The following is a 19263-nucleotide window of genomic DNA, read 5'->3' as shown; positions in this document are numbered from 1 at the left end:
AGACTGTATTTAAACATGGCCAACATTACTGCTCCCAAGAAAGTGAAGGGAAAGCGTCTTGATTGCTCCCTGGAGGCTTTTTTCAAGGATGGTTTCTGTCATTTTAGGTATTTCTCATCCCACTGAGGTTTATTTGTGCAATTTTTTCCAGTAGGTTTGGTTTTAATAACCTCTTTGATGCTATGAAAAGTGAGGTGAAATGTCACAATTGACAGCTGAAACTGATAGAGAGCATGTATCAGTAGGACCTCGCAGCCAAAACCGAGATCACTGCGACTCCAAATGCGCAAGATGGCTGAATTTGTATCCAGCATACTTTGGCTTTATTTCTGGATAGTGGGAAGAAGTTAATATGCATCTATGATTTGGACTGTGGGAGGAAACTGGCATACCTGAAGAAAACCCATGCAGGCACAGGGAGAACATTCAACCACATACACGGTGGACTGTCAGAGCACAAAGCACATGTGTGGAAAGGTTGAAAGATTTGAGGTTAGGGAAAGATCATGTTTTTCTCTAATGTTAATGAAGTGGACCCAGCCTGTTTCATGCTTGAGGTCATGTATGGCATTTTTAGTTTTTAACGTACATCATGTTGTTGCCATAACTTTGACCAAGTTCTCCAACCACCCAAACAGAACCTAGTGTGACCAAAAGTGGTCATCATAACAGATTTTCCATCGCTGAAGGCAAAACGAGGAAAAGGAAAACAAATTAAACTTGCCAGTAAACATATTGGTCACATATTTTTACCTTTTAAAATGAGTGTATGAGACAGGTTTGAGCACAGATAGTTTGTCATATATTTCTGTCACAAAGACAATAAATCACAGATGAAGTAAAGAGACTTTTGCTATGTTCTCATTTTCAGTCATTGTTGATGATTTATTGTAAAACCACATCTCAAAGTTCATCGATAGAGGGAAAAACAAATTACACGTATCATATTACTATTATTCCTCAGGCTCAAACAATACAAATCTGATTTATTTCCAATCACAGTAAACTGGCAACCAAATCATATTCTCCCTGTGGACTGTTGAAAGGTAATTAGACTTGAAAGTGCAGGATTATCCAACACTGACTCATGTTGCAGATCCCTAAACCACCACACTGTGACTGGTGACGACTTAGGAGGAAAGAGGCTTTTTTCAAAATCTTGATGCACTGCCAGGCCTATTTTGACAGGGGGAGGATACGAGATCTGGCTGCAGTGGATGGAAACAGCACGGCTGACACAAAACAGCTGTCCACTGGTGTTACACACACACACATGCATGAAAAAACCTGTGAGATCTGCAGATTCCTGCCAAACTGTCACCCAAAACTCTTGGACCGTGTAACTGTGTCACTGGTGGTTTATGTGTGACGTTGAATGGCTGCTCTCCCATTCTTTTCAGTTTAGGTTTAAAGTATCCCTCTGTGTTTGGATGTCACTCTGACTGATTCTGCCTGATCTCCTCTGGCAAGTGGCAGAAATGATCATTTGCCAAAAAAAAAAATTTCTTCCACCTAATCAACAAATAACACTGAACTGCTTTAATAATATTGAGGCCTGGGACTGGAATACACAAACAAAGTCTAGTTTTAATAACAGTGAATTGTGGTCTTTCTTGGGAGAGTCTCTGAACAACCCAGTCTCAGGCTAATCACCTGGTGCTCTCCGAAGGGGCTGCGAATCAGAACACAAACGCCTGAGAGAGATGCTCTAGTCTCTCTCCGGCCAGCCACCCAGTAGACACCTTTAACTTTACGTCCTGCCTCATGTCTGCTGCTCCACCCCTCACCCGAACACTCCAGAGATTTCTATTCTGTGTCTGTGTTGTATCTCCTACTGTGCTGTTCATGTATGGAAGACAAACTCAGGAGAAAGCCTGGACTCAATTGTGTGTTCATGTCTGAACAAAGTAGTCAATGGATCCATTTTCTCTTTAACCCTGTCATGCAGTAGTATGGCTATTTTGTACAGTGCATTAGCTAAAATATCTGTATAACCTCCTTAAATCATATGCTCATGGTAACGATATGTATTTAATTGTGTTTTCAAATGATGTGTGTTTTGTTCAATGTTGTCAATGTTCCCAAATCAAGCATCAGTAGAGGACAGGAGATTCATGTACTGTAATTTATATCATTTTTCTAACACACCATATTTTGAGAAATTGCTGCTGTGTTGGATTTCAGAAAATATTCGTGTATACCTCTGACTGATGAATCTCACCTCTGAATAAAATGTAATCTGAACCTTTTATCTGAAAAACACAATTACTTCAATAGATGTATAGAAACGATGTTCACTTTTGTCCTCGTCAGAGAGCCAATGTCCCCCTGAGTCAGACTGTGACAAAATAATCACCTGTCGTATAAATACAGAATCTGAGTGTGGTAATTTAATGGCATTTATTGAATCCTGTCATATTCAGCTCTACACTACAGCACAATCGTTTTCATAGATCATCGTTCATTTGTCCATCCTATTTAACATTTTCCATAGTTTTACAGGTTTTACTTTATAAATGCAACAATATGTCAGGAATCAGATTTGAGATGTGCTCAGCAAACATATGCAGCAGTGCTTCTCAGTGGTGTTGAAGTGGGAATAATCTTAATTATGCCGGAATTGTATTTAAAGCAGCCATGACAACGAGCAGTGACATGTAAGACTACTCTTGCATGTTTAGTTCACCCAAAAAATAAACTTCTGATGCAGATGCAGATTTTGCATCTATACTTGCCCAAAGATTTTAGGTTTGAGTAAACTATGATTATACATTTTGAGTAAACTAAGTCGTCTATGAGCCAGAAGTTTTGTAAACCGTCACTTGAAACAAACTATAAGCCACAGATAGTGTGACATTACATAAAACGTTATTTGTCAAGGTACAGTTTGAAGATATTACACTTATTAATATATACTTATCATAAACATATAACTTATCTTGGGCTACTTGCTCAAGTGTGTTTGTGTGTGATGTTTTAACATTTATTGGATTATGTATTGTGTCGTGCAGATCTCTGTGACTCAGTTCCTCCCAAAAAACATTCCTGAATCCATAATGTCATTTTCACATGAATCAATGCTAAAACAACCCACTTCCGTTATTTAAGTCAGTGGATTGTAGGCACCAGATTCTTTTTTTGTGGAGTAAGAATTCTCTTCTATTATAATTCTCTGTAGGTTCATTACTTAGAGTGAAGCCTCTCACATTGTCACCCTGTCATTTAATACATTATTGTAAAAACATTGTTTGCAGCTGTTTTAACAATCATTATCAGAGTTCATCTATTTAGCTACACGTTTCCTCATGTGATATGTGTGATCACGTGAGAAATAGTGTGATATGTGACAATGACAAATGTCATTATTTAGTCTGTATCTATAGCCTACATGTAGAAAAGACGTTAGATAGCTGTTTGAATACTTATGTGAGGTAACGTTAGCAACCAAGTGATTTCATTGCCATTGCTGTTCTCTGTCTGCTGGATGTAAAAATGACCAACACATTTGCCATATAAGCGTTTGACATGGCTTTCGGGAATGGCTGTGGCTCAGGAGGTAGAGTGGGTTGTCCTGTAACCAAAAGATCGGTGGTTTGATCCTTGTCTCCCCCATTCTGCATGCCAACGTGTTCTTAGTCAAGATACTAAGGTCCTGTCCCGATTCCTCTCCCTTAGCCCTACCACTAAAAAATAAGTGCCAAGAAAATATCCCCTTAAGGATTGGGAAACCACTCTCTATGTCATGAGAGCCATCTCAACTAACAATATTATCTAAACAACTGTTATCAACCAACATTATAATAGTGACACATCTGACAACTGCAGGACAGATGGGACAGATTGATCCATTGACCAATACACAGTCAGTTAGTGTCTTTACAACTCTTGTTTCAATGTAACGTTGGTCCTGAGGAAGTTTGCAATATGTGCGGCTTGACAATTTTTTGAAACTTCATTTATGGGACACGGGAGTGACAAATGTTTCTCATCACTCTCAGACTGTTTACATGTTTGTTTTGACAGCGTGAATAACATTTTTTTTTTGATTAATTCAAATAAGATATTTAGCTGGATTAAAAAAAAATCATGGTTATTTTTGCAAGATTTCCCTTTTTACATTTATGAGTATTTTACCTGTAGCGTTCACGATCTTGTTTTGCTTCGATTGTTTGTAAAGCATTCAGGAATTTTCTTCTACCCCTCCTTTTTTAAGGGGATTCTGAATACACCACGGTTGAAGGGGTGTTTCAAGGGCTAGATGCCCACTACCATTATGTCACATAGAGAAATGGAGAACACTACTCCTTCACGGTCACACACAAAACAACGGGGGTATCCAAGTGGTAGGGCTAAGGGGTGAATTGGGACAGGGCATAAATCCCAATCGCCCCTGACGAGTGTGTGAATGATGTGTGAAAGAGAAAGTGCTGCACATAGCTCAATGTGTGAATGGGTCAACGGAAAAACCTACTGTAGAGTGCTTTGAGTAGTCATCTGAACTAGAACAGTACTATATAAATACAGACCATTTATCAGCTTTCTTTAGCACAGTGTGCCGTTTGAATGGCTTTACTTGATGGATGCCGTCTCATCATCTTCACTAGCATCAGAAACACTGGAAGCCCAATCTGACCAATCACAGTTCCTTACGCTTCACATAGAACTTTGTAGACATCTGTGTGTTTTTAGTAGGAGTGCACTTAATTAGTTGATACATTTACTGTTTTATTAATATTTAAGATGACACCAAAAGAGCTTATGCTCATTGAAGTAACAGTCATCTCTCAGCCTCAGTCTGTTGTTTGAAAAGTTCTGCATCAAAGGTAACAAAGTAAACAGAACAATGGTTTTAAACAGAAAGGATGAAAAATGTTCATTTGCAAAGAAGACAAATGAAAATTATATTATCCACTTTGAAAAAATATGCAGAAAACTTGCACTGATTTCAAATAATTTACATGAAAATACTGATAACAAAATGGAGAAAAATAAACACAAATAAAGTCACTGTGTGAATGTACGGTGCATTGTTGAATTGTATCCCTGAGAGGAAGCAGTAGAAAATACAAGGGCACTCAGTGTGTACGTCCGACAATGCGCGACAGTCTCCTTTTAAAAGCACATCTGATTTCACTAGATTCTTTTATTTATTCTTCAGTGAAAATAAATGAAAATGTAAAACTTTTTTTTTTACAATTTTAAAGCAAGTGGAACAAAAACTGGATCTGTTCCCAAGGTTTCCTTGCACCATTCATTGTAAAAATGACTTGTTCATGTTCATAATTTTTAGAAATTATCCAATGTTCTTCTGTTCATGACCTCTTGCTATTATTTTTTCTCCTCTCGTCCTGACAGGAGGTGAAGTACTTTCAGTTTCCTGGAGAGCTTCTGATGAGGATGCTGAAGATGCTGATTCTCCCACTCGTCGTGTCCAGGTAATGACGTCTGTCTATAAGAATACATTCATTACATAATTGGGTCAACTTATACTGATCAGCAGGATGTTCTCATCACTGAGCTGATTCAGAAACACTTCATGTCACATCTCTCTCTCTTTCTCTCTCTCTCTCTCTCTCTCACTCTCTCTCTCACTCACCCTGAGTCTGGTTGTGCTCAAGGTATCTTCCTGTTGAAGGGGAGTATTTGTCCACCACTGTTGCCATATGCTCAAGGGGAAATGTTGGTAAGAGCACAGTCAAGACGTTCTCCATGTGAAAAGTGAGCTAAGATATCTTGCATGAATTTGTCCAACTTTTCATAAATGTAGCCTTTATGTGGCTGTGACCAGACTAGATGTTGCTCCCTATTCATCTCTACAAAAAACAAGATGAGCTTTATTGCGGCTGTGTCAGAATTTGTCCGGTCTTGTTCACTGATGCACAAAATTGTGAATCTCCTCAATGCCCAGTTTATTCATTCCAGGAAGCTGTTGGAAGAAGTGTTATGTTACCTCAGGTTAAGGTATTGAGATATTAATATAACTTAACTCATTTTTTGAAATGTACTGAATATTAGGCTAACTTGTACATTCCTCATAACCTCTGTAATTGAAATGTTTAAAAATGTCTCTAACTTGCATCCAAAAATTATTATGAACCTTTATTTCCTTATTTACAATGATGGCACGTAAAGAGAGACAAGAAACGCAAAACACACTAGTTGTTAATACCTTGAAATAAGGGCTTCAAAATCATTTTGATGGCACACAAACCTTGTCGTCCAGCAACATTTGTGACATGCTTTACCACAAACGTCTCCAGCAACCAGTGCTAGCAATAAGAAAAAGTTAGCTTCTTAGTATAGAAATCATAGCAGGGTGAGTGAAGAAACTGAAGAGCACATTGTCCCGAGCTAAAGAAGCAAAGGGATGCAGGACAGATGCCGACCTATAGTTAATCATGTGGAAGTTATCTCTGAATTAATAACTCATGTTCCTGAGGGGAAAAACACATCCTGTGGACATTTCTTCAGCCTTTTGCATGGAGCCGAGTTGTGCTGGATTGAATCAAGTGCACGGGTTTGTACTATTGAACAATCTGAAGAGCAGGCACACAGTTTTAGTATTTTGATGCCTCCTTAAGCTTAGTGTTGCAAATGTTAAAAAAAAGGAAACATTTTCACATTCAATTATTATTATTATTAAATTATGAATTTATATCAGAATGAATTATATAATATGACCACATACAGATCACAGATGACTTTTAATCAACTTATATGGTTCTCACTCTTTTATATCTGTGTGTAGTTAGATTTTATCAATCTTACCAAACAGCTGCTTTGATAAATATATTCATTTGTGCTTGTGTGTGTGTGTGTGTGTGTGTGTGAGAGAGAGAGCGAGAGGGATTGAACCTGATCCTGACTTTCACTAGAGAAATCCACTGTGATGTGCTGCCAGATTAAAATGTCTGCTCCAGTCGATGCTGCCAGCTCTTCTTGTTGTTACTACTAACATTCTGTTCTAATATATATATGTAAATTACTTAATGGATTAGAAGTACAATACACAATACATAAAGTGGTGTCCTGCAATAGAGGAAGATCGTATTCTTTTTTATTTTGTATGCAGTGCAAAGAGTGGGATAGAGTGGGAACAGTTTAAGTGCTGTGCTGAATGAATATAAAACAGAAAATAAATTAACAGTATTTCTTCTTCAGGAAAATATTTGCAGAGAAAAAACAAAAGAACACTGTCTGAGGATCTCAAAACCCATTTCATTTTCAGGATCAAGCTGAATTATTAGATTGTAGCATATCCACTGGATGTTCAGAGTACACCAAGAAGTGTCTTTATTGTCAAAATAAGTCGCAAGGACAAGGGCCTCTGTGGAAAACTAGTATTATTGAAACTGTTAATAACATGATTGCTACTCTTTTTGCCTGAATGTGCTGGTATCGACAAGTACATTTCCCAGACTGAACTTTTGCTGCTGCTGCTGCTGCTGCTGCTAATGGTTCTCTCTCTCTTGGGGTTGGTGCAGGTTACTGAACAGACCTGACAGTTATTGTGTAGCACACCCTAATGGAGAGTCTCTATAAACTAGAATAAGTAGCGGGTCTTTGAGTGAGTTAAAGCAAAGTGCTTTGGAATTGCGCTCACAGACATATTGACAGCATCCGTCTTTTTATCAAGCACAACTGCGGTGACTATAACAGGAGCTGTGGAGGTCAAGTATAGTGAAGTTAGGTAAAGTTGTAGAAGAATGTCAATGTTTGGAGGAGGTTTTCGTGGATGGGTCATTAAATTGTTGGAGTTTAACGCGGGAGTCAATAACCTTATATAAGGGTCATCTTTGAACTGAGCCAACAAACTAATACATTTAAAAAAAAATTAAACCATTCACCTCAATTTAACCAAGTTATTACTGTGCCTAAACTTAACTATAGTGTTGTTCCCTCTAAAGCAGAACATTTTTCAACAGGGATTCGAAACGGTTTTGAAAGAAACAGACAAACTATGCTATTCTGCTTCTATGAGTCATTGGAGAGGACAAGCATGAATCATTATGTTTTTCATCTGAAGTAGTTATTTGAGACCTTGCATGTCAAAGAGAGACATTTAGTATAATGAGACATGATTTATTGATCATGAATATCATAACAAGGTTTTCACTTTGCTTAATTGTTTTTTTAGATTCGGAGACAATGATTGCAATACATGGTGTTCTGCAGCAGATGGATCCATGTAAATATAGAGATCAATCCTGTCCTTGTACAGCAGTTGGGAAAATGATCTTACCTGTGAATTAATAAACCCCTAGGTCTTTAAGCTCATAAAACATGGACATTCTTGTTTTTCGACTGAATTGAAGTCCAAGAATGCCTAAGTTTGTGTCTGAATGGATTTTCGGATAAATTGAAGGGGTGCATGCTTCCTTTCAGGTTGTCTAAGTAAAGTATCAACAGTAGTGCAGGGTCAGTTCCTGTTTGGAACGGGCTGTTTGCTTGGCCTGTGATAATGCTTCAGAATTATTCCTTGTCATAAGTGAGTCCTCCTCAATCAGTTCCACAATATACTGTCACTTTTTTATGGTTCGTGTGCTGGACCAAGTGTGCAGAGAACAGTCTGAAGGCAGAGTGAAGTAAAAAAAGTTTGTGTTCATCCTACCTGGTTTATGCCCATCGAAGATTTATGGTCAGTGTTTTTTTTAATAAATTAAATTTGCTTTATTGTAGTTCATGTATGTGGTTTATATATAAGTTTGAATGATTAACTGAACTGTTTTTTCAAACATTGCATGTCGACTATTAAAGAGGTCTGTAAAGCAACTGAATCAATCTTCAGATCCAAGATAATAACTTTTCAAAGTAAAAGCTCTGCAATTCAGCTCGATAAAAAGCATTACAGCAACACAATTAATAAAGTGCTTTTAGTTTGAAGTCAATTTGCTAAAGAGGAAGTGATTTTATGAGTGTTGCTGCCATGACGGAGTTCAACACCTGCAGGACCAGTTAAAGTCTGTGTCAGTCCGATAAGGCAAAATAAAAATGATCAGATGAACTGATCTGGTGGGCCAAATATTATTGTCTGCAGATTGCCACTGATGTAGCTTCTCAGAGAACGTAGAATGTTGTTAAGCGTGCATCCAAGACCTACTCCATATGAAAAGTGAGCTTCTATAACTTGAATTGTCGTTGCATGAAAAACAATGGACTTGACTTGACCTTTTCAAAATGTTGCCTTTATGTGGCTGTTACCAGACCAGGTAACCACTGACTGTAACAGAGTGCTGGTTGCCAGATTATTCAATTTTCATTCATATTAAACACATGGAGTGTCCTAATCACATGGCACTGCACTTCATTCATTCATCCATTTCACATACAGACAGACAGGCATTTGTGGAATTAATATGTTGATTGTCAAAGTGTGAAGCAGAACTTGTGGATGGTTACAAAAGAAAGGATGTCTTACTTATAATCCCAATAGTGTTAAAGAAGAAGTTGTAATTGTGTCTAACATGCATGTTCCCTCTTACAGTTTGATGTCAGGACTCGCTGCCCTCGATGCCAAGTGTTCCAGTCGCCTCGGTCTGATCACAGTGTCTTATTACCTGTGGACCACCTTTGTGGCTGTGATAGTGGGGATCATCATGGTCTCCATCATCCACCCTGGTGGTGCAGCCCAGAAAGAGGACTCCGAGGATAGTGGCAAATCAATCATGAGTTCTGCTGATGCTCTGCTAGACCTTATCCGGTAAGATCACCATGACAACCATCAGGCTGCACATGTGCACACCACACCATGAACAAAAGATTCCTAGTTCAAGATACAAGCATGTGTGAACATTACTTATTTACTGGCAATTACTGGGTTGACCAGTTTGGCAGACAGAGACAGTACAGTACATGTTGAGAGCATCCTGTTCAATTGTGACCCTCAGGGAAAGGTCCACATCTGCCATGTCTAGGGTTTTGTGTTCATTAATCAGCACAGACACAGCGCAGAGTTGGCATGTCTGTGATTGGTTGACATCAGGAAGACAATACTTAGCAGAGAACAAATAGGATATGGGAGGGCTGCTGTGAGTCACTGTCCTTAGAAAAACTGAACACTGAAAGCTGTACACAGATTATTTTTGCTGCTGGGGATTTGCAGCATCAAGGCTTTAGGTTGATGTATAGAACTGAATTCTGTAGAGAGGGACATACAAGAAGGCATCACAAGGTGAAGGACAGTGATAGGGAGTGTCTATACCTTGACCAGCAGTCAACATAAAAAAAACAGTTACTGTGCACGTGTAGTTTGTGTCTCTGCTTGCATGGATTCCACAAGAGAGTGACATGACTGCATTACATCATCAGCTGCATGTTCATGTAACCAACCTTGGACTTGTGTTTTGTGATACTGTACATTACCTTGTCGGAAGTATCCATTAGAAGATTGTTAAATATGACCATGAAGGGATGAACATGGTCAACAACAATACTCAGATACACTGTTACATTCCGACCATTATTGATGGTATTGATCAGGGGCTTGGCCATGCCTTGTTGCAGTGTTGTTTTGAATGACATGATGGTGGTGAGGGTATGGTGACGGAGACAATGTTGACAATGATGATGACTGTTTGTAATATGGATAGCAAGATGCTGATCCCTTATTGTACTATATGCCCATGTTCTTTTAGGTTTTATGTCTCGTGTATTGTACTCTCTTGCTGTACACAAATTGCCCTTTGGGGACAAATTATGTTCAAAGTTGAAGTTCAATGGTGTTACTAGTATAAACAACAGCACCAATTAATAATCAAAAATAAGAGTGATAAATAATAGGCTCATAAAAATATTAATAATAGCTCTGCACTGCTGTTGCACTTGAAGAGAAACAAGCTCTGTAGTAAATGTTTCTGAGTATCGCAGCTGCCCATGTTGTTTTATCCTTCAATTCCATAAAGCTGTCTGTCCTGTATGGTCATTGGAGTATATTCATTATTAAATTATCATATTGTATTTCATATAGTGGTTGATATTTACAAAGAGAGAGACACAGAGAGAGAGAGAGAGAGAGCAGTTAAAACATTGAGGATCTGAAGGTATTTATGATTACAGGGTTCATCATAATTATGAAATTTGTTTGACCATTGGCATTAAATTATCATTGGTTTAAAGTGTATCGTGAAATTAGACTGGCAAAAAAGACCAGAAACCAAATGTCTGAAACCTCAGCATGACAAACAGCCCACTACAGAGGGTAAAGGGTAGAATGACCGTCTTCATCAATTTAGTGTCACACAAACAGGGACTTTGGAGTGAACCAGGAGGGAGTGCTATCTCTGCCAGAGCCGACCGCACTATATACACATCACTATCATAAGTGATGCAAAACACACAGGAGGATATAGCATATCACTGCAGACTTGAAACTGCAGAGAAAAAGGATATCTTTAGCAAGAATGGTGTTCCATCTCCTCCGGTAGAGTGGTGGCATGTTTGAGCCCGTTACAGTTTGTTTATTTCCAAATGCAGGCAAGCTTGATGAGTGAAGAAACTCTTTAATGAGTGCAGAAAATCTTTCTTTCAGTCACTTAAACTTAAACTTCCTTTATTGATCCCACAAGGGGAAATTCTTTTTACACTCATGTTTTCATTTTTTTATACATGCAATAACCCACAATCCCACACACACACAGAGGGCTCAAAGACATGCACATTTTGGAGAGAGATGGTACAGTGATGGGCAGCTCCAGGAAAAGTGCCCCATGAGCAATTGGGGGGGTACGGTGCCTCAAGGGCACCTCAGCAGTGCCCAGGAGGTGAACTGACACACCTCTCCAGCTACCAGTCCACCTTCCATGCTTATGAACCGGCCACCCTCCGGTTCCCAAGCCAAATCCTTATGGACTGAGCTACTGCTGCCCCACCAGTTTGTTTATTTCCAAATGCAGGCAAGCTTGATGAGTGAAGAAACTCTTTAATGATTGCAGAAAATTTTTCTTTCAGTCACTTAGATAATATGACGACCAGGAATCCAAGAGCACAGATTCAAAAAAATAAACACATGGTAAACGAAAAAACTCAGACCAGAAACTAAATAGATATTTTGATGTCTGAGACAAGGTGCGAGCAAAGGGAACACAGAGGCTACATCTATACTAAAATGTTTTCAAATTAAAATGATCTCCATCCACACAAGCATTTTGGTTCCCTATCAGGTTTGATTCTCGTCCATACCAAAATGCCCAAAATTACATTTTACATGACTACCCACATACACATGAGCTTACACAAGAAGAACATAGGAAGCATTTGGTTGTTAGTTGTAGAATTGTACCAGATTGCTTGAATAATATCTCCTGTTGTACACATGTCAGCAGCTGTTTCAGTGTAAAATGCAGAATTTAATTGCACAACAGCTGTAAGCTAACAGGTTCAGCAATGCTTTTTAATTGATGATCCATGTTGCGTTCTGCACTGATAGGAGTCTGACAAATCAGCGAAGGCTACATCGTGACTGAAAAGACTTAATCAGAAAGTGTGAGTGTCTCCATCATTATTTCCAAACATCTCCTTTTCTGCCCACCCAAACTAAAACTAAACTAAAACTTCACGTTTCAGTGGCTCTAAAACTCTACAGAATATCCGTAGCACAGTAGTTGCGTTTTCAAACAAAAACATAGAAATGTGTCTGCAACCAGATACTTAAAGGAGACAGCAATAATTGAGAATGGATGAAATCAGGCAGACCATCAGGCTGGAGCAGAAAATCACAGAAGAGGGGAAAAAATCAGGTAAAAAAATCAAGTAAAAAAATCAACACAACTGCATAGGGATTTTAAATAAATCAGGAAGAAAAGAATATTTTCATATTTATATTGTCCTTTCCTTAAATACTCAAATTTCATTATATTAGATATATATTACGTTACATTAAATTACATTGCAGCTCTCCCAACCTGATTTATCTCACATAAGACCAAGTTTAAAAACACTTATGTTGAACAGCATGTTACCATGACAATATTTCTGCCATCATATTTCTGCAGCTCTCACTACAAACAATTGACATTCCAGATGTCACAGTGACAGTGGGTCAGCCTTCTGTTGTGCAAAAAGAATGATTTATTCATATGTTACTTTTTCTCTTTTTCCCTTGTGGCTTTATTTCAGTTGAGTTTAATGGAACATTTAATAATCACTTCTGTTACATGTTTCAAACCACGGTTCATTCTGGTGTTCACACAAAATAATTAGAATTTTGCACCTTTCTGGAGCAGACCTAACAGCATACTAGTTTTATTAATTAATTATTTATTATTAAATTTGGCAGAAAACCTGAGACAGGATTCAAACCTTTGTTTTTCAGTATCTGCTGTGATTTCTTTGTTTGAAAAAAAAATCCTCTTCGATAGGAAATGTTTTCCTCATACAGTACCAGTAAACAGAACTATTAATAGTAACCTGTCTTACATTTTAGTTCTGTGAGTAATTTGGTTGTGTAATCTGAGCACTTTCATGCTGTTAGTGAAACAGGCCATTAATGAAACAGCACAGAGCTGTGTAGGCAGGCTGAGCCCAGGTGACTTTAAAGATACAGTGAACTCTAGCTGGATTAATTCAAACATGATTATTTTTGTTTGCTTCAACTATAATATATAAGGCTTATGACTTAGGCTTTGTAAACTAGCTTTGTGTTTTAAGCGTGCTGTTCTGTAACATTGGAGAATAATCCATAGTTCCCTTGGTGCATTCAATATCTTTAAAGTTTAGTGCAAGTCTGACGAAACAAAACAGAAAGAAAACAAACAAACCAAGGAAATCATAAGGCAACAATTATAAATATATCATAAATAGTCACAGGTGCATTTAAACTGTCACTGCAGCTGTAAATATAGTAACTGCCATTAAAGACACTGATTTGAAACCACATTTTACTGTTTTATAAAGTTATTCCACAAAGTCAATGGATGTTCTTGCATTTTAAACACAACACTTCAGTGTGTAGTAGATCAGTGCTCTTGTTGTCATGCACATATCGATGATTTCAGCTGTTGTACTTCCCAAAGTATATCGGTGTTGTCTGTTTTCATGTTTAATGCATTGTATGCAAAAAAAGCCATGTTTATGGCAGGTTAGAAAGATTATGCAGCCATAGACAGCTCATATAATCTCACCTAGGCTCATGAAAAAAGTCAAGTGGTCATTTAATTAGGACCTCCATTGTGTTCTCAGCCACAGGGTTTCTTGTGCTTGGCACTTGTAAATCTTCCCGGAGGTAATTCTTATGAGTCATAGTCTGCTTTTCTTCTTTTTTCTCTTTGTTTTCATCTTCTCCTGTTGGATCTCAATACAGTCACATAGTGCGCAAACCAAGTCTGTGTTGGATTAAAGGCTGTGCTGTTTAGCTGTCCAGATGTTTTTCAAACACAGTTTTATCCAGATACTTTAAGAATGATAGCATTCAGATCATAGATAACATGGGGTTTGGATCTTTATTTCGAGTGTGTTCCTATTTCAATAGATTGTGATCAAGAAAGTGTTAGATGATGAATTGCTTATATTTTGTTACTTTATAGCTCCATTTGCAGTGGTCATTTTAATTAGTCTGTTTGGACTTTGTTTTTAAACCTCACAGCCTTTCAACTGTTGCAGCTGCACTCAAGCAAAGCAGCAACAACTGAATTAATAATGTGAGGGTCACTTGATGATATCAATGCTGAATAATAACTTAGCCTGTAGCTTTATATTGGTTTTGTTTTTCTTAAATTTAGATTTTTAAATAAATGAGAATAATGAAGTCTCCAAGGCAGACATTACATAGTGAGAGCTACTCTGTTCACTGTTACAGCCTTCTGCTCTGTATTATGTGAGCTTGTCCAAAAAGACTGGGATGTTTTCTTTGGAACCTGCTGACTATGATTCACTACCATTTCATTTAGACCAAAGAAAGAACATATAAAACATCTCTCCAGCTTCATAGTGAAGAGGGATCTCATGATATGAAAAAGTACCGAATTTACTGTTACTCATGGTAAACTTATCACAATGGGCTGTATTAACACCAACAACACCTCTTGTTACTGTCCAACCCTTTTGAACCATCAAGTGATTATATTTCAATACAGTTAATGTGTATTTTTTGTGTTGCAGCAACATGTTCCCATCTAATTTGGTCCAGGCCACGTTTCAGCAGGTAAGACCTTTAATATCAGACACAGCACTTACAAACACAAAGGCTCCACACTTTTTTAGTGCCTTATTGCAAGTCTCTTACTGCTTCTGTTTCTATTCCCTGGCAACAGTATCGAACAAGTAGTGAGTACATTGTGAAACCCAAGCCCACAGTGAGTCTGACCCAATCAGAGTCCACCACACGACGAGCCCTCATCTACGGTATTCAAGATGATAATGGAACTGACATCCAGAACTTCGCCCTTGACCTGACTCCACCCCCTGACGTGCTCATAAGGACTCGGGAAGGAACAAGCGATGGCATGAATGTCCTTGGAATTGTTATTTTTTCAGCCACAATGGGTACATATCTGCTTTATTCTACCCTGAAGTCTGTTGTGTACCTTTTGGGCTCAAATGTACTCAAACGTGTTATTGCACACTTTTATTCACATTTATCATTTTAAAGATGTACTTTGTGTTTTCACAGGTATTATGCTGGGAAGGATGGGGCCAAATGGCAGTGCCTTGGTGAACTTCTGTCAGAGTCTGAATGAGGCTGTCCTCAGAATTGTTGCCATTGTAATATGGTGAGGATTTGAATTTAGCCTTAGATGTGTTTTAAAAGCAGTAAAGGATGAACATGCAGCCGGGATTTGAATTGCCACATGTCAATTTAGTTTACTGAATGAATGTGTATAAGGGACATCGTTTTGAGAGACATCTGTGTGTGGAACATTTAGTCAATTTCCAAAACAACCCACTCTTTTATAGACATTCCTTTATTATGTGATTGAAAACTTATGAGCGGACACTGTCCTATGTCTGAGTTTCCCTGCTACGACCTTGGTTGCTGTGGCAACGTCCAATTTGGATTGGGCAGCTGTGTCTTCACAGCTGTGTTTGAGATAAACAATGATCTATGGTTTCAAGTATTTGACATCTGAGTGACTTCTGCAGACTCACTCTTGAAATAACAGTGAAGAGACTTAATGAAGCAGCATTCCTTCACTTACTACCAGTGTCAGATCAGTTCTGAAGTCTTGGTAGCCAGCAGGAGTGGTATCACTAACCGACATGATGTCATCTCTGTAGGTTATGTCTCAGTGCACCTTTTGAAAACACTTAGTACCCGAGGAGGTGATAATGAGTCATTTAGTGCCCATTCTGCCCCTAGCCCAACAAAAGGTAATAACTGCATGTAGGTTATAAACCTGCGCTGGAGCTGTACTCTCTCAGCGACATTTCTCCACGTTTTCCTCAAGCTCAGTTATTTATCACAAAAGGAAAAAAACAAGCAGTCACATGATGAGATGGCATCAACAATAACAAGCAGGTTGGCGACATAACATCAACTTCCCTGCTGAGATGAGATTCGTTCAAACTAACATTAGCTCAATGTAAGGGCAAAGGTTCAAACTTGGTTGTTGGGGTGAGCCCAGTCTCAGGACATGTACACTGCACTCTGTCATATGCTGGATGACAGGTGCACAGAAAAATTGAATTGAAATTTTTTTGATGGTGGCACACCAAGATTTGTTGCGGTTTAACCAATGTCCTGTCCAACTGTGCGTTAGAAGGACCAAAGAGGGCATTTCCTCATTTGATTCGACAGGGGTATACACACCAACTTCTTGTTGCCCCCTTATTTCTTTGGAGAAAAAATGTGATGTCGCTCAAAAACCCAACTTTCTGTCAACAAGTTATTTCACAGTTACTGTTTCTGACATTGAGCAACTCCCCATTCAGGTACTTCCCATTTGGCATCGTGTTCCTGGTGGCCGGTAAGATCCTGGAGATGAGCGATCCATCAGACATGGGGAAGAAGCTGGGTTTCTATGCCGTCACTGTGGTGTTCGGTCTGGTGTTGCATGGCTTGTTCATTCTGCCTGCCATGTACTTCTTCATTACCAAAAAGAGCCCCATCGTTTACATTCGGGGAATCCTGCAAGCTCTGCTCATCGCCCTTGCAACCTCCTCCAGGTAAAGAAAATCACTATACAGTGAAGAAACCCAATTCATTTATCTCGTATGGAAAGAAAAGAGAAGTAAAGGATTTTTTATTTAGTCATTTTTGAATCTTAATACCTCTCAGAGTCCTGATGTTACAGATCCTTTCCTTTCCTAACAACTCACAGAAACATGACCGTAAAAAGCCTCATAGGGATGTTGGGAAACCATCTGGTGTGTGGGGGAAGAGACTGGAATGTAAAGAAGCATGCCGCTCATCTTATTAGACTGGCACTTATCCATTTGTGCATGTGTGTGGTCAGGGCTACATGTTTCCATGTGGTTAATAGTTTGCGATGTAGCACATTAATGTAAATAGCAGACATTATGTTCACTGTGGTAAATATCAGAAAATGAACGAGAGCCAGCAGCTGCCTGGAAGGTGGTGAGCAGCAAACTGGAAATCTAAAAACAGCACACGTTGGAAATGCTTTGCAATTTGAAATAAATTTGATAAAACACACAAAACCACTGGTATGGTCAAATTTAAAAGTGTTTCCATGTGAATCCAGTCCTTTTTCTTGGAGAAGGTGTGTTGTCGGATTGTGGTAAAATGGAGCTGATGAACACAGAATTTGGTGACGGCCTATGATTATACATTCATACAGATGATGCATACAAAGCCCTGAGGAGAATCAACCCCCGCAAGGCAGCAGGCCCAAGTAAAATCCCTGGGCGGGCCCTCAGGGCATTTGCTAAGAGCTGGCTGATGTTCTCACCTCCATCTTCAGCCTGTCCTTCTCACAGTCCCACAGTCTCACAGTCCCCACCTGTTTCAAAACCACCCCATCATCCCAGTTCCCCCTAACACTGATCATTATGAAGTGTTTTGAGAGAGTGGTTCTGGCCCACATTCAGAGCAGTATATCTGAGACACTGGACCCCTTGAAGTACGCCTCCCGGAAGTACCTTGGACACCATCTCTGCAGCCCGTCACATAGCCCTCTCCCACCTGGAAAACAAAGACGCCGACATCAGGATGCTCTTCATTTACTACAGCTCTGCTTTCAATACAGTCGTCCCTTACAACTTCACTAACAAACTGCCAAACCTTGGATTCAACTCCACACTCTGTGACTGGCTGTCAGATTTCCTCACTGGCAGGTCCCAGTCTGTCAGAATTGGAAACACAACATCAAACAGCCTTGTGAGGAACCCTGGTTCCCCACAAGGATATGTTCTCACCCCCATGCTCTACACACTGTTCACATACGACTGCATCTCCTCTCACAAGGACAATACCGTCCTGAAATTGGCTGACGACACCACAGTCCTCGGACTTACTACTGGCGGTGTGGAAGCAGCTTACAGACCTTAGGTGGCAAGTCTGGTGACATGGTGTGAAGAGAACAATCTCACCCTCAACACGGACAAGACCAAGGTGATGATCGTGGACATGAGAAAGGAGAGGAGAACTCATCGGCCGCTGACCATCTGTGGGCCTGAGTTGAACAGGGTGAGCAGCTTCATATTCATGGGTGTTCATCAGCGATGACCTCACCTGGACACTTGACACCACCCAGCTGGTCAAGAAAGCACAACAACAGCTGTACTTCCTGAGGAGGCTTTGGAAATTCAACATGTCATCAAAGATCCTCAGCAGCACCTACAGCTGCATCATTGAGAGCATCTTGACCAGCCGCATCAGCGTGTGGTAAGGGAGCACCACTGCAATGGACCGCAAGCACTTGCAGAGAGTGGCAAAGATTGCTGAGAGGTTCACCAGGACATCACTACCCTCTGCAGGACGTCTACCACCGCAGAGCCCACAGAGGAGCCTGCTCCATTGTGAAGGACTCCACCCACCTCCAATACAGACTGTTCACGCCTCTGGTAGAAGGTACAGAAGAGTAAAATGCATGACGTCCAGACTATGGAACAGCTTCTATCCAACAGCCATCCGATTGTTAAATAGGTCAAATACTCACTGGTTATGATTCTACCCTGGACTACCTCAACACACAGATCCTTCACTCTGAAGTGTGTGTTTTGCACAGACTCAATAAGACCATAAATCAGTTTACTGTCTATAGCACTATATTGCACTGATGCTTTATTTTATTTATTTATTTTTCTTACTTTTATATTTTTGAACTCTTAAAAAACAGAGTGGAAGGCAGATAAATAATTCCATCGTAC

General features: G+C 39.4%; 1 protein-coding gene across 1 annotated transcript in view; it reads left to right on the top strand.

Moving 5' to 3' along the window:
• Window positions 1–19263, top strand: part of slc1a7b (solute carrier family 1 member 7b) — a 37924-nt gene that overhangs the window by 9661 nt on the left and 9000 nt on the right. Inside the window, exons 2-7 of the mRNA XM_020080729.2 lie at window positions 5356–5435; window positions 9485–9700; window positions 15094–15136; window positions 15246–15477; window positions 15605–15704; window positions 16864–17097. Coding sequence (XP_019936288.1) covers window positions 5356–5435; window positions 9485–9700; window positions 15094–15136; window positions 15246–15477; window positions 15605–15704; window positions 16864–17097 — 905 coding nt within the window. The remainder of the gene's footprint in view (window positions 1–5355; window positions 5436–9484; window positions 9701–15093; window positions 15137–15245; window positions 15478–15604; window positions 15705–16863; window positions 17098–19263) is intronic.

This window comes from Paralichthys olivaceus, chromosome 3 (assembly GCF_024713975.1).
Source record: "Paralichthys olivaceus isolate ysfri-2021 chromosome 3, ASM2471397v2, whole genome shotgun sequence".
Taxonomy (NCBI): Eukaryota; Metazoa; Chordata; class Actinopteri; order Pleuronectiformes; family Paralichthyidae; genus Paralichthys; species Paralichthys olivaceus.
The sequence above is the reverse complement of the archived record's forward strand: the minus strand, read 5'-3'. Positions and strand labels throughout refer to the sequence as shown.